The sequence below is a fragment of the Drosophila santomea genome, chromosome 2L (assembly GCF_016746245.2).
Source record: "Drosophila santomea strain STO CAGO 1482 chromosome 2L, Prin_Dsan_1.1, whole genome shotgun sequence".
Lineage (NCBI taxonomy): Eukaryota > Metazoa > Arthropoda > Insecta > Diptera > Drosophilidae > Drosophila > Drosophila santomea.
Window position 1 is genome coordinate 17137053 of NC_053016.2, and position 13995 is coordinate 17151047.

General features: G+C 47.6%; 1 protein-coding gene across 4 annotated transcripts in view; it reads left to right on the plus strand.

Moving 5' to 3' along the window:
• Positions 1-13995, plus strand: part of LOC120443970 (serine/threonine-protein kinase pakD) — a 68719-nt gene that overhangs the window by 50810 nt on the left and 3914 nt on the right. For 3 of the 4 annotated variants that reach the window (XM_039623439.1, XM_039623440.1, XM_039623441.2), the window contains 4 exons: positions 9278-9746; positions 10510-11079; positions 11711-12995; positions 13050-13285. In XM_039623439.1, coding sequence (XP_039479373.1) covers positions 9278-9746; positions 10510-11079; positions 11711-12995; positions 13050-13285 — 2560 coding nt within the window. Of the gene's footprint in view, positions 1-9277; positions 9747-10509; positions 11080-11710; positions 12996-13049; positions 13290-13995 lie in introns of all 4 variants that reach the window. The other variant, XM_039623442.1, reaches the window with a different exon arrangement.

A 13995-nucleotide genomic window follows, 5' to 3' on the forward strand; every position in this document is an offset into this window, starting at 1 on the left:
CGCTCACATGCCATTGCACTCAATTAAAATCCTTTTGTTGGGGCGTGCTCTGTCCCACTCTCGAACGCACCGTCTCACTCGCACGCATGAGTTAAATTTTCTTAGCCATTTTTGTTATTTTGTAGTTTTAGTTTAAATATTTGATAGCCTGCATATTGATTGGTGCTCAGTGCAACGTGGCGCATGAGTAATAACTTTTTCTCTGGCTATATACAAAGCGGCTGGGGAAATATCTACTTGGATAACGGTTTGATTGGACTGCTAAATGTTCTCAAGGTGTTTGCGAATTTTCCCAAATTTGCCCAAATTAGCAGTCCACAGCAGCCCCACTGCCGCACTAATCAAAGCACCCAAAATGCACTGCAATTTTCCAGCCAGATTAGGTGGCCCAGACTTTTCTGCACCACCGAGATGCCGAGGTAGAAACGGAAGAGCCGCCATTGCCGAGCTTAAGGTTGAGCCTAAGCGTGGTTAGCAATTGACACTGCAGCGACGGGCAACGTGCAACACTGCCACATGCAACAACGCCCTAATGTATGCTACAAATCTCGCCAAGGCAACGCATTTTGTAGCCATTTAAGCTACTTGCATAAATGCAGATGCCCACCCGAAAGAAAACACACTCGCTGGCGTGGAGAAAGACCGGTATTCAGATGCCGGGGCCCCGGAGCAGGAGAAAGCCCAGCAGACTCATGTGTCTGCCCCGCTGTCTGCGCAAGGTGGTGGGTGTGTGTGCGTGTGTGGCATTGACCAAGAGGGTGTGTGGGTGTGTGGCAGGGCCATGGCTGCAGCCTGGACGACGTCGTCGTCAAATGAATCTCATTTGCATTTAAATTAGGAATGAAGCCCGATTTGTTGTTGCCCTTTGAGGCAAGCAGCGGGGGCGAGGGCACTGCAACTCCTAGAGCTGCACTATACAAAATTGGATGAACTCCGTCATTAGCACGTTAAAATCAATGCTTTAGATCAAAATCAGTATTACTGTTATTGGTCTATTTGTCATTTCAATTCACCTAGTATTTACTGAATTATGCTACACAACTTTTGTAGAGTGTAGAAAGACTTTCTACGGTTTTTTTACCGTGTATCACTAGGGCTGCTGGCGACGAGCGGCATGGCGGTGGAAAATTTTTAATGAAGACAGCGCAGCTACTTAGGCACCCATGCATGCATATATGTATGTCGCCTCTACCCTAATGACCGTACCGATTTCGAACTCACTTTTTCGGACAAGTTGCCGGACTGCATGCCAAACTAATGGCCAACAGCTTGGACAAATAGCAAACACTCACCCGCACTCACACCCACACTCATACCCACACTCACACCCCTACAAGTGCTGCCCTCTGGTTATGGCAAATATGTTAATAACCTTTCTTCCGATGGGGGCTTAGGCGGGAGCTCTGCACAAAATTTTAATTAGAAATGTTATATGAGTTGCACGTTAGCCGGTCTCCCCATTTTCCACATGCTGCTGGTACTATGTAGTCAATGGCCGAGGAGGCGGTTGGGGTCAAGAGGGTTTAAGGGAGCCAAAAAGATGTTCTAGTTGGGTTGGCTCATTTTCCACTTGAATGGGGTTAATTTTTAGGACAGTACTTGGGCTTCATCAAACACTATAATCAACGAACTATTGGAACGACGGCAAGAGTTACCAGTGGCCCGACTGCACTTGAAAATGTAAATTTAAATCGATCATTATTATAATAAAATATATTCTTCAATTCTGCACCATTTATGTTTGACGCAATTGAGTGTAGCATAACAGCGGCTTCATCCAAGTGAAGCCTCCATTCAAACTCACCCATTTGCAGTGTTATATGCCATCGATAACATTCCTTTCAGTTGTCATGGCTCGGGCAGTTCATTCATGTCCAACTTATGCATACACGACCAGCTTGGCTTTAATTAACGCTAATGCGGCCATTACAACAATCTAAGATGGAAGCCAAGGCAGTCGGGTATTGCTACCTCTTTCTCTCTGGCCGTGTGTGTCCGTCTCTTTCTTTCTGGGCGCTGCTGCCAAATGCAATGAATGCAGCTATTCATTTATGTCAGCGGTAATGACATTTTACATTCCGCATTGGACTAGCGATGGGGATTGGAATAGGGCGTGTGTGATGTCCATGACAACAACAGGAACGCTGGTAGGCTCTCCTCGGGGGTGGGGAGGAGGTACAGGAGAGACAGGAGGGGCAGGAGGGGCAGGAGGGAAACCCCCTTTGGGCTCGGCTGCCGTAGACAAGTGTCAGTGGTAATTGAAAATACGAATATTAATTCCAGAGAGTTGCAGGGGCAAAACTAGCCAAAGTGTGGCATGTTCAAGTAACCAGGAACACGGTGAAAATATGCCAGCGCAAAGTAATTAACTTTTGGATGCACAACTCTAAGGAGATCGGATTCGTCCTGGAGAAAGCTAAGTCGTTATCTCCTCAAAATGGTTTACCAATTATATTGATAGTGTTGATATAAAATATACATATAGTAAGAAGAATCATGACACTGATGATTATTCAATTGTTTCCCGAGGAATTTTTAAAGAACACTAATATCAGTTACCACGATAGATTGCTTTAAAATATACTAGCATACTTTAATAAGAATTCTATATATTTAAAATTATTAGTATGCCTCCCAAAACCAGCCAAGAATGTGACTCTTCCCTTGCCCCAAAACTGTATCCTTTATCAAAGGACTGTCAACGATTTCCATACGAGATACACACATATGTACGCAGTGGCAGCCTCATATTACGCACTTAGTCAATGTTCTTATCGGTGGGTACACACAAAGATGCTTCCGGTGAGTAGCTGAACTGGCACCACCCCACCACTCAACCCAAAAGCAGCGCCACCCACCGACATCGCAGAGGCAATAAAACGGGTGTGCTGCTCTACGGCTAAAACAAAAAATGTGTTGTTCCTGCAGCGATGGGAAATGGAAAGGGTGGGGGGAGGTATGGCCTCTCTGGTGGGGGCGGGAAAAGCTCCGAGATGAGCGGAGGGTGCAACCAATCAGCGAGGCCCGCAAAAATGTTACTTTTTCGTTTTCTTGATGGAAACGCAGCAGCGAATGAGAAATGTAGAGGAAAAGCGTTAGCACTCGCTCGCACACATGTGGGCACCACGAAAAAAGTGGCACAAAAACGCCAAACTTGTGTGTGCTTTCTCGACGGTTGCCTAAAAATAAGAATAACAGGGGCACGTATGGCCAATAAGAAGGAGACAGTGGCAGACAAACAGCAAACAATGCTGCGGCCAACGGGATGCGATGGAGCATGCGACAATGGTGGCAGGATCGACTGCGAAAGCGGGCAACACTAAAAAAGTCAACAAAACAATTGTATCCGAAAAACTGGTAAAAACAGCAGAACAAGGCAACAGGCGCAGGACAATGGGCGCAGGACTTGGCCCGGAGGATGTGCAAAACGCGGGGTTCAAGGAGTCCTTCGCTTCCAAAGGTAGAAATGCAACAGCATGAAAGTATTTTAAAAAGGACTCGGTGGTTCTAGAGGCTAGTCTTATAACATCGTTGATAAACTGATATTTACGATGGTAAATTAATCATATATAAAACTATAAACGGCCTCAGATTTGCACGACGATTTCAATAACAAGAATAAGGGACTTGTATGTATACCTATGTAGATACACAAAACCATCCAAGGATTATATTTAAATAATATTCCGTTCAAATCCTTACCTTGTAAATGCCTTACTCCACTAACTGAAGTGGGTTTTTAGGGTTTGCAATCGTCCGATTACCTTTTACTATCTATTTTTGCTATCAAAGCAAGGTGATAAATAATTGTTTTGCATACCGGCCCTTCAATTGTCGGCCAGGCTAAGCCTTCACTCCGAACTCCTTTGACCCCTGATCGCTGGCCATCTCTTGCGCCAATTCCAATTAAAAATTGTGATGCAAATGAGCAGCGGAGGGGCGAGCGAATCAGCTCCCTGGGGCTACATTGCGGCAATAAATGCCGCGACAGACACCAGGACTTTGCGAGCCCCCAGCACCACCCCAAACAGCACCCGCACCACCCACTCGCTGACCGGGCAAAGTCGATGGCCAAGAAGCAGTGGGTGGGTGGGTGTCGCAACTTTTACTTTTTATTTTTGGGCGAGAAGAAATGGCCAAAAAAAGAAGTGTGCCGCCAAAAGTGAAAAGCAAGCAAAAGTGCGAAGCTTTTCCGTGGTGGGGGCTTCGATATTATTTTGTTGGGGTTGGGGGCGGTGGGTGGTGGGTGATATGTGGTGCTGGGCTGCCGTTGCCAGGCTGCAGGACATGGGGCTCAGGATTTATGCTCGGTCCACTCGTGGACGTTCGGTGAGGCGGGAGGGCAGTGGGGTAATGCGTACACCCGTACAATTGCATTCATTTGACCAGAGCGGTGACCAGTGACCGCTGCAGGATTGCGCCCCAATGTCCAGCGCTCGGCGCCCCCAAAGAATAACTGCGGCTGACCAGCGACCAAGCAGTCAGAAAGTTGTAGCAGGCGACCGGGGCGTAAAAAGTCCGCCGTAAAAAGCGAACGAGGGAGAGAGAGCAAAGCAAAATTAAAGGCACACAAAAAGTGGAAAAAATGGAGTAAACGGACAAACGGAAAAACGTAAAAAAATTGGGACAGGCTCGCACACAAGCACACCATCTGGGTGGTGGAGTGGGGGGCGCAGGGGGTGGCTTGGGTGAGTGGTCCCCGGAGTCCTGGACAATGCTTGGCCTTCATTGTTGTCAAGCAGAGAGCCACCACCACCCACGAGCCGCCCACCAGCCACCCACGAGCCACCCACTTTCGGGCAAGTGGGGTTGATTGAGTGGCGCGCCCATTGATGTTGCTGCTGTTGCTGTTGCTCCTGCTGCTGATGGACCAGCAGGACCTACCCTGATCCTGCCCCTTATTTTTTCCTGTTTTTGTTTTGCTCCATTTTCTGTCCAACTGAACTGCCCCCGTCGCTCATCATTTTTTACACATTTTTGTTTTGGTTTTTGTGCTTCGCCGTTGTTTTGTTTTGTTTCGTTTTTGTTTTCTTTCCCTCATTCGCCATGCGACTGTCAGCTGCGTTCTGTCCTTATATAGCAAGTCCACATCTGCCGATATATGTATTATATTCGTCGTTTCGATACAGCCGATACATACCCACGTGCCGGTTGTACATAGAAACAGTCGAATTCTCGCCCAAATTGCAATGTCTGCAGCGTGCAGCTTTTGTTTGCAATCAAGTGGGTGGTGGGTGCCGCTGGGCTACCGTCTGCAGGTGCAACTTATCCCTTTATCGACGCTCTGTGTAACGGCGGAATTGCGCAAGAAATCGGCATCGCATAAAAAATTGATGGCCTCTTCTACATTCGTTTAGAGAGTCAAGAGAGTGGGTAAAGTGCTGATGCTCGCCCGAATGGACAAAAGGGCATCGATTCAGAATTTCAAACGTTATTCTGATTTTAATCACTGTCATCAATCTTTATGGTAACAAATAAGAGCACAATAATAATAAGCTTACTTTCTACAAGTTCTATATAATATCTAAATAAATATCATTGGATATTGCTAACATTGGATTGTGTTATTTCAATTTTAAATAAGTAAGTTAAAAGCTTTCTCTATATATAACATAAAAAAAGATTTCTTATAAATAAGTTAAGGCCAAGATAAAGTCTTTTGTATATCAGGTTGATCTGGACTTAAGAATGAAATAAAATGGGATGTTACCAAGAAATATTTCGGAAATGCCACAAAATCGATAGAGAAATCCAACAGTGTTCGCAAGCAGTATTAGCAAACCATTCGGATTCGTTTTCGAGTCACCAATGGGGAAATTATCAATTCAGGCACATAAAGCAACATAAATATTAATTGAAAAATATTTCCACATCTCGGCAAAAGAAGCATGAAAGAAAACTACACACACGCACACACTCCCACCGTCCCAGCGTCGGTGATGAAATTATGTGCATTTGCATTAAACAAAGCATTAAGTATGCAAAAGTGCAAGGCCCCAGCACCCCTCCCCCCTGTCGACCGGTCGGTCATAAATGTTTCCAGGCGGTGGGGAAAGGGGAGCTGCTGAAGCATATTGCTGGCCACAGCAGGCACTGTTTGCTGGATGGGCCTGGGGTGACCAAAAATAGAACAAGTCAAATATTTTTCGACAATTTATGAGCCAGCCTCCCTCCGATGATGGTGCTGAGGGTGGTCGGGCTGGTCAGCTTGTAACGTCCATGTCCGCCACTTCCACATCCACATCCACATCCTCCTGCTCATGCCCATCCCTCTTCGGATCCCCGGGAAAAAATGCCATTTGCAATTAAAGCAAACAAGCAACGCAGCCGTTCGGCTACGTCGACTTGCTCCTCGTTTTCGCTTTCTTTTTGCCGGCTACTTTTTGGCAATTGCATTTTTTTACTGTCCACCACCCAACCACCTAACCACCCACGGGCGAAGAGCCACCACCCACCACCCAGCGCCCAGTGCCCCACTCTCCCTGGTTGGTCACATGTGTGAATTATAATTTCGCATCGCGCTCAAAAGCATGCTACATAAAAAACACAGACAGCGAAAGAGACAGCACTCGTGCTGGAGACAGAGACAGAGACAGAGAAGGCAGTATGGAGAGGTGGTCACTCGCGGGGGGAGGGAGGTGCAGGCGCATAATAAGAAGAAAACCAAAGGCTGCCATCGCGTTTTCCATTTCGCGCCGGGCTTTTGCTTATCACATTCGAGGCTGTCAAGTGCCCGCTGCCCAGCCCCTTCCCCCTTCCCCTTTCCCCTTCCCCTTTCCACACCCCTTTCACAGTTCCTGGTGGATAAAGCCCGCCGCCCCTCCACAATGGCGAGCATCTCTGGCTCTTTGCAATAATTCAATTCATTTTCTATTTTTTTGACTTATTTTCATTTGACGGCGGCGCAACAAAAACAGCAAAACGCCAGCCAAAGGGAAACGTTGATGCCGAGCCGATTGTTGGGCGGCTTTAAGTGGGCTTCACTGTCCGAATCTGAGCGGAGACGATTGTGCCGACAACTCGGGGGAGGAGGTGTAAATTCGTACCTATATGGTTCGCCGATGAAATGGCTACCTTTCTGTGGCCAATCTGATTGTTGAAACAAGACGTATCTGCAGAGTTTTATCAGAATGTACTTACGAGTATTATAATTCCTTTAAATGTGCAAACTAAGACACATCTTTTTTCAAATTGAGTCCTAAAAAATTCACAACATGTGTTGCTTTACATTAAACAGAGTAAATTTAAAACGTTTATACACCTGGAATACGAACCTTGTGGACACATTTGGGTGGGTGTATTCCTGAATAAGTGTAGTAATTGAATAGTGTGACCTATTTTGAAGGGCCTTGAAATTTGGTTGACTTTTAAATGCAGAAACCTTCATAAAATCGCCACGATCCCGCCGTCCACGTATCATTCCAGAGTCCGGTGGAGTGAGAAAACCCGGTTTGCTGCTTTCCAATGCTAAATCAGTTTTTAATTTCCGCTCATTTGCGAGGCTACAAAAATAGAACTGCTGGGCACAAAAGGCGGGCGACAGCGTCGGTGGCTCATTATGGTAGCCACTTTTTGTTCTTCAACTTTTAGCGGCAATGCAGTTGTAGCCGTAGGGACCCACAAGTCCTTTCGATTGAGCGCGCGTAAATACTCGTATGGTGAAAAGTTTATTCTTTGCACATCAGTGGACCCCCCCCCCCAACTACTACTCGTGTGCGAGTGTGTGTGTGTGGGCCATAGTGGCTGTCAGCAGCCGTCTGGTTGCCGCCTGTTTGCATAAAGGACATGCACACACACACACACACACACAGACACAGAGAGAAGCGTAAAAAACACGGGGACACTCGCAGGACATTAACGTTGGGAGTGCTGGGAGTGCTGGGAGTTCTTTTCCTTTTTCATACACTCTCGTTCTCGGCGTGTCATAAATTTAGTTCGATTTGCTGTTCAATGACATTAACTTGCTTCGTCCTGGCAGGACTGCTTCTCTTTTTCCGCCGCTGTTTAAGTAGTGGCTGTTGTGCTGCTGACGGCGCCAATAAACGTCAATTTTTAATGAATTTGCAGCACGTTGCAGTGAAATTTATCAAGTGCTTTATTAAATGTCCACTCTCCAAGTGTTGGTTAGTTAGATGATTGATGGACTATCGGCTATACCCCATTGCTGGGGGGCTATACAAATGATTTTCATTGGCTGGTTAGGAGAAATTTCGTTTAATTGCCGCACTTGCAACACCCACCAAACATTCCTATTTATTTGCATAATATTTTTTTACTCTTTACCTTCGCTGCTGTCACGTTTACTGCTTACTTTTATTGCTTTTCTTTTGGTCCCTCCATTTTTCGGTTTTAGCATTTTTTTCTCCTTTGCTTCTTTTTTTTTTTTGGGTCTGTATTTTGCACTACAATTATGTTAATTTCCTATGCAAATAAAATTTAATTGAAGCTCCGCCACGGCGAAAGAAGGGTCCTGCTCCGTTTGTATTGGCATTAATGTCCCGCCCCCAAAGATCCCCAAAGTTCCCCCTCTAAGCGCATTTGGCGTCGCCAGCATTAATTGCCAATAATTATATTGGTTTACCTATCCACCCATTTTCCGTGGATCCTTCTGCGAACTGGGTACTTGGCCGGTCTTTAAACACAAAGTAGTAGGGAGATGTCATTTAAAGAGGCAAACGATGCCACTTGATCGTTTAAACGGCTAATCAAGCCCATATTGATACTTTGCTCCATCCCCATCGCAATGGGGCCTGCTCGAATCGCAACAATTGCAACCAATTAAATTTGCATAAATTGGCCAGCTCATCCGCACTGGCAGATCAAAATGGCAAACAATAAATGTGCGATGACAATTACAACAAAAATTAAATTAACTTATTAACACGCCCAATGTGGGTGTGTCGCCTCGACTGACACAAATGAAATGTAACACGAGTCCGAAAATGCCATCGCTTAAATATATAATCCAATCAGCAAACAATGAATGGGGATTCAGGACTCGTCATTAGCTTTCGAGTATGGATTTCTGCAGCACAATTGACACGGCATAAATTGCAAAAATATAATTGAATTTAGCCACAGAAATGCCGCGATTTACGCAAATTAAGAGGTTCTGAAATGAAATGCAAAGTTGTTATTAATTTACAAAACCGAAATGCAAGTCTTAGAGTACATTAAGAATGCCACGCTCAGTTACTCAGCCAAATGGGAAATATATTCATCAGATAGTCCTGTATGAAAGCATTCCGATTAATGGCATTTCTTTCGTTCTTTTCAGGACTTTGACAAGGAGATCAGCTGCCACAAGATACACTCGCCCAGCAGCAGCAGCCACGCCCACTCCCTGCACCACCACCACCATCACCAACACCACCACCCGCACCACAGCAGTCGGAACAACAACAACGACGATGAAATGGAGATCACAGACGGCCACGCCCTCCTCTCGCCACCGCCCCCTTCGCACTCCCACTCACCGTTCGACAACAAGGATCACGTCAAGGAGCTGGAGTTCTACAAGAACCTGGCGGCCAAGGCGGCCTCCCTGGCCAACCAGCACTCGCCGCCGCCCATGCCCCTGCCCCTCCCGCTGCCCATGCAGATCGATGGCGAGGAGGACGAGAACGAGGGGGAGGGGGAAGGCGAGGGCGATGGCGAGGCGGAAGAGCAGTCGGCGGAGGTCCTGCGGCTGAGGCGGGAGGAACAGGCTCAGGCCAAGGCGTTTGCCGCCCATCTGAACGGAACTAGTGAGTACATATCGAAAGCCAAACAGCAGCACACATTAAGGATTCCCTGTCAAGGATGGAAACGATTTCCTTTATTTTCTCTGTTCTTATATTAGGTTATTCCTTTACGCATTAAATTCAAGTTTTTAAACAATATTATAAACATCGTTTGAGTGGACATTCCATATTTTAGAATCTGAATTCGGAAAATGCTACGCTATTTTTTGTTTTAAACGTATTTTATTTCCCAAGTTATGCGACATATTTAAATATTCAGCAACTTTCAACGAGGAGAGAACACTGTAGTTGAGTCTTAGAGATTTTAAAATCCTTTCATAATTTGTAATATGTTTATGTACATATACCCTACCCCTTTAATAAAATAATAAAGATATTTAGTTCTGTGCAAGCTAGGCATTAATTAACTCGCTTCAGTTCCAACGTGTGTTAGTTTTGAATAATAACAATGCCATAAAATTCACTATTTTTATATAGCTAACCTTATTTGGCTGCATTTGAATTTAACGCTCTAATTCCCTCAGACTAATTTTCTATAATTTATATAAGACTTCTTTGCACAGCGAGTTTCCATCCTTGAATTCCACCCCGACACAGTCATTTATCCCCGAAAACCCAGCCAGGGCCAAAGTAAACTGGCAATTAGTGCTGGCAGGCAATCCAAAACCAAAGCCCCTCCCCCAAGTTCCCTCAACCAATTCGGCAAGGAGTTTGCAACAAAAACTAATGACAACATTTTGTGTGACTCTTGTTCAAAATCCCACAGTGCAAGACATGATAAATTTGCAAAAATTACAAAATTTGGCCACGCTACAGCAGCAACAGCAGCAGCAGCAGCATCCACATCCGCATCCGCATCATGGGCACCAGCATCACCATCATCATCCCGCAACGGCCGCTGCACTAGCAAGTCTTCAAGGATTAGCCGCCTCGGTGTTCAATTCGCCGTTGAATCTCAGCGTGGGCGGTGAGCCCGCAGCAACCACCGGAGCTTCGGTGGCGCCCACCTCGCCCACCCACATTGGGGGCAAGAGCAAGACGGCCAAGGGCGGCAGTTCCGGCCACGGCCACGGCTCCGGCGGATCGGCGGCCAACTCCGGCGTCAGCTCCGCCCAACAGCAGCAGCAGCAGCCGGATAATCCCAGCAGCAGCAGCTCGCCGCACCACCCCCTAAGCGCCTCCTCGCTGGCCAATGTATTGGCGGCGGCCACCGCCTCGCCCCCGCCCACCTTGCAGGCGCCGCCGGCGAGCGCCCAGATGCCCCAGCTGATACTTGCCTCCGGACAGCTGGTGCAGGGCGTCCAGGGCGCCCAGCTGCTCATACCCACGGCCCAAGGTGAGTGTGTGTGTGAGTTTACGGGCTCAGTTCTCCGGGTAGTTGTGCCTTGTCCGTCTTCCCGTCTGCCCGTCTCCTCGTCTGGGTATCAATCGCAAAGTTGACTTGGCTTGACTTCAGCGCAGCTTGTGGTTGGCGGAGTCATAGTCATACCACCATGAGATGGGGCATAAAAAGCTCGTAAAGCGATTAGGGCAACTTTCAATTTCCTCCTCGCGTGGGGCGAAAAAGGATTTGCTGTAATCTTTCCAAAGCGACTAATAAAATACTTAACCTTAGGGGGGCCGAAAGTAAAGTTGATGAGTTTTCTGAATTTATGTTTATGCTCATTTTAACAAATAATACCAAGAATATAACTGCATTGCTAATTGATTCATCGAATATATCGCAATGCGGCTTTGTGAGAAACTAAATAAATCTACATCTAAATCTGGATTTAGTTTTACTACATATTTAAGAGATATTAATACCGCATAACGGAGTAAAAAACACAGGTTTTGGAAAAGTTTGTTTTATATATCTAAACAAATTATGAATTTAATTGGGAAAAGAAGAGATATTAAATGAATTTCAGATAGGTTTTAGTTTTAAGTTAATTATTTGAATACTTAATATTTAATATTTATTTCAGGTATTGCCGTGCAGACCATACTCACCATTCCGGTGAGCCCGCAGATCCCCACCACGGAGCAGTTTCTGCCCAACGCGTTCGGCGCCTTTGCGAGCTACCAGCAACAGCAACAACAACAGCAGCAGCAGCAGCACCGCGAGCAGCAGAGGGACTTACTGCCGCCCTCGCTGGCCGCCTTGCAACACGCCACCGCCCTGCCCCAATTGGCTCAGACACCCACGAATTTACTCAAGCCCAATCTGTTTTCGACGGGCGTGCAGCAGCTGCTGACCGCTCTGCATCCGGAGCTGTTTGCTGCGGCAGCTGCAACACATCAGCAGCAGCAGCAGCAACAGCAACAGCAGGTGCATCAACAGCGGGAGAGGGAAAGGGAGAGGGAACGGGAACGAGAACGAGAACGGGAGCGGGAACGGGAGCAGCACTTGGGAATTGGTCACCTGCCGCACTCCCACCTGGCCGCCGATCTGCGGCGGTCAGCGGAGCGATCTCCGACGGCGGGATCGCCCACAGGCGGAAGTCCCGGATTGGCCGCCAAGGGGCCACAAGCTCCTCCCGCTGGAGCTGCCTTTCTGCTGCAGCAGCAGCTGCACATCAAGCCCGAAACTCAGACGCATCTGCACCATCACCTGCAGCCGCAATCCAACTCGGCGGTCTCCTCCACGTTGCCACAGATCAGCCTGCGACATCCGGACGAGCTGACCGCTCCTCAAATGGAGCTGAAGCCTCTCGAGCTGAGTGCCAGCACCTCGCCGCCGGCGCCGCCACCTCGACACCACTTCGGGCATAGCCTGAGGGGATCGTCGACGGTTTCGCCGAAGCACAGTCCGCAGGGCAGGATGGCGGGCAGTGGCGGGTCCACGACTACAGGAATGAATCTCAGCCAACACCACGAGCGGCACGATCGGCTGGAGCGACTTGAGCGCCAAGAGCGCCACGAGAGACGCTCCCACACGCCCACGGCTACGGCCACCAGGGCCAGTGTTTCGTCCAGCTCGAGTGCAGGTCACCACGGCGGCAGCCTGCCCTCCGGTCGACTCTCACCGCCCAGTTCCGCGCCCTCGAACTCGGCGACCAATAGCATCAGTGACAGAGGCTACACTTCCCCGCTGTTCCGCACCCTCTCGCCCCAGGGCCACGCCCTATCGCTGGGCGGATCTCCGCGTCTGGAGCGGGACTACCTGGGCAACGGACCCAGTTCCGGAACTGCAACCTCGACCAGCAGTTGTGGAGCACCAACAGCGGCGGGATCCAGTTCCGCGGCCAACGTACTTAGCAGCATAAACAGGTGAGTTGGACTAAGCCGTAATTTTTAAGGTTCTCTCTAACTAATCTCCTCCAGGCTGAATGCCTCAAATGGCGAGCTGACCATCACGAAATCCCTCGGAGCTCCAACGGCCACGGCCACGAGGGCCTCGTCCGCCTCTCCACGGGATGATTCACCTGGCCCAGGTCCATCCACGTCAAGTGTTTCCCACATGCAGCCCCTCAAACTGAGTCCATCGTCCAGGAGCGAACCGCCACACCTGTCGCCCAATGGAAACGACAATGACAACGACCTGCTCATGGATTCTCCGAGTGAGTAAAGATCGATTCTATCTTGTACTAACTTACTTTTGAGATGGGTTGCAAGCCGATTGTGAAAGAAACGTGCCTTTAGAAGTTCTATTTAACTTAATATTTAGTGCAGTTATTAAATGCTTTTACAGCAGATTTGTTTTTATGATTGTTTCAGTCTTTTATTAAACCTTAAATATGGATTTAATTCTACAGAGGCCATACATTCGAACGGCTTGCATCCCGATTTTAAAGCACCCAAGCTAGCTTAGCATTAATTTCACACAAATTCACAAATTCCCCAAAACTGTTCTAAGCATCCTTCAGCGTGTAATGATCCCAATGAGCCGGAGGCATGAAACTCGAGTGCCCTCCGCAGTTGTACACATATAATTGGGGTCCGCAGCCAACTGATGATGATTTGATATTTTACGAGCCGCACTCGAGTGCAACACGGCGTATGAGTGATATGCGCACAAAGGCGGGGCGAAAATCAACTTTTAGGCCAACATTAATTAACGAAATTTTCGAAATTGTCGAAAGCCAACTTTGCTGGCAATGCCAAAAGCCCTAACAAGTTGACTGCACTTTATGTAATTTTCCAAAAGAAAATCAACTTGAAACTCAACGCAACTCCACCCGCCGTGTCGTGTCTTTTGGCGTGTGTGCGAAAAGTTTCGCGTGCATTTACACGACTTCCTACAACGGACGGGATTCATAATTGATGCAGC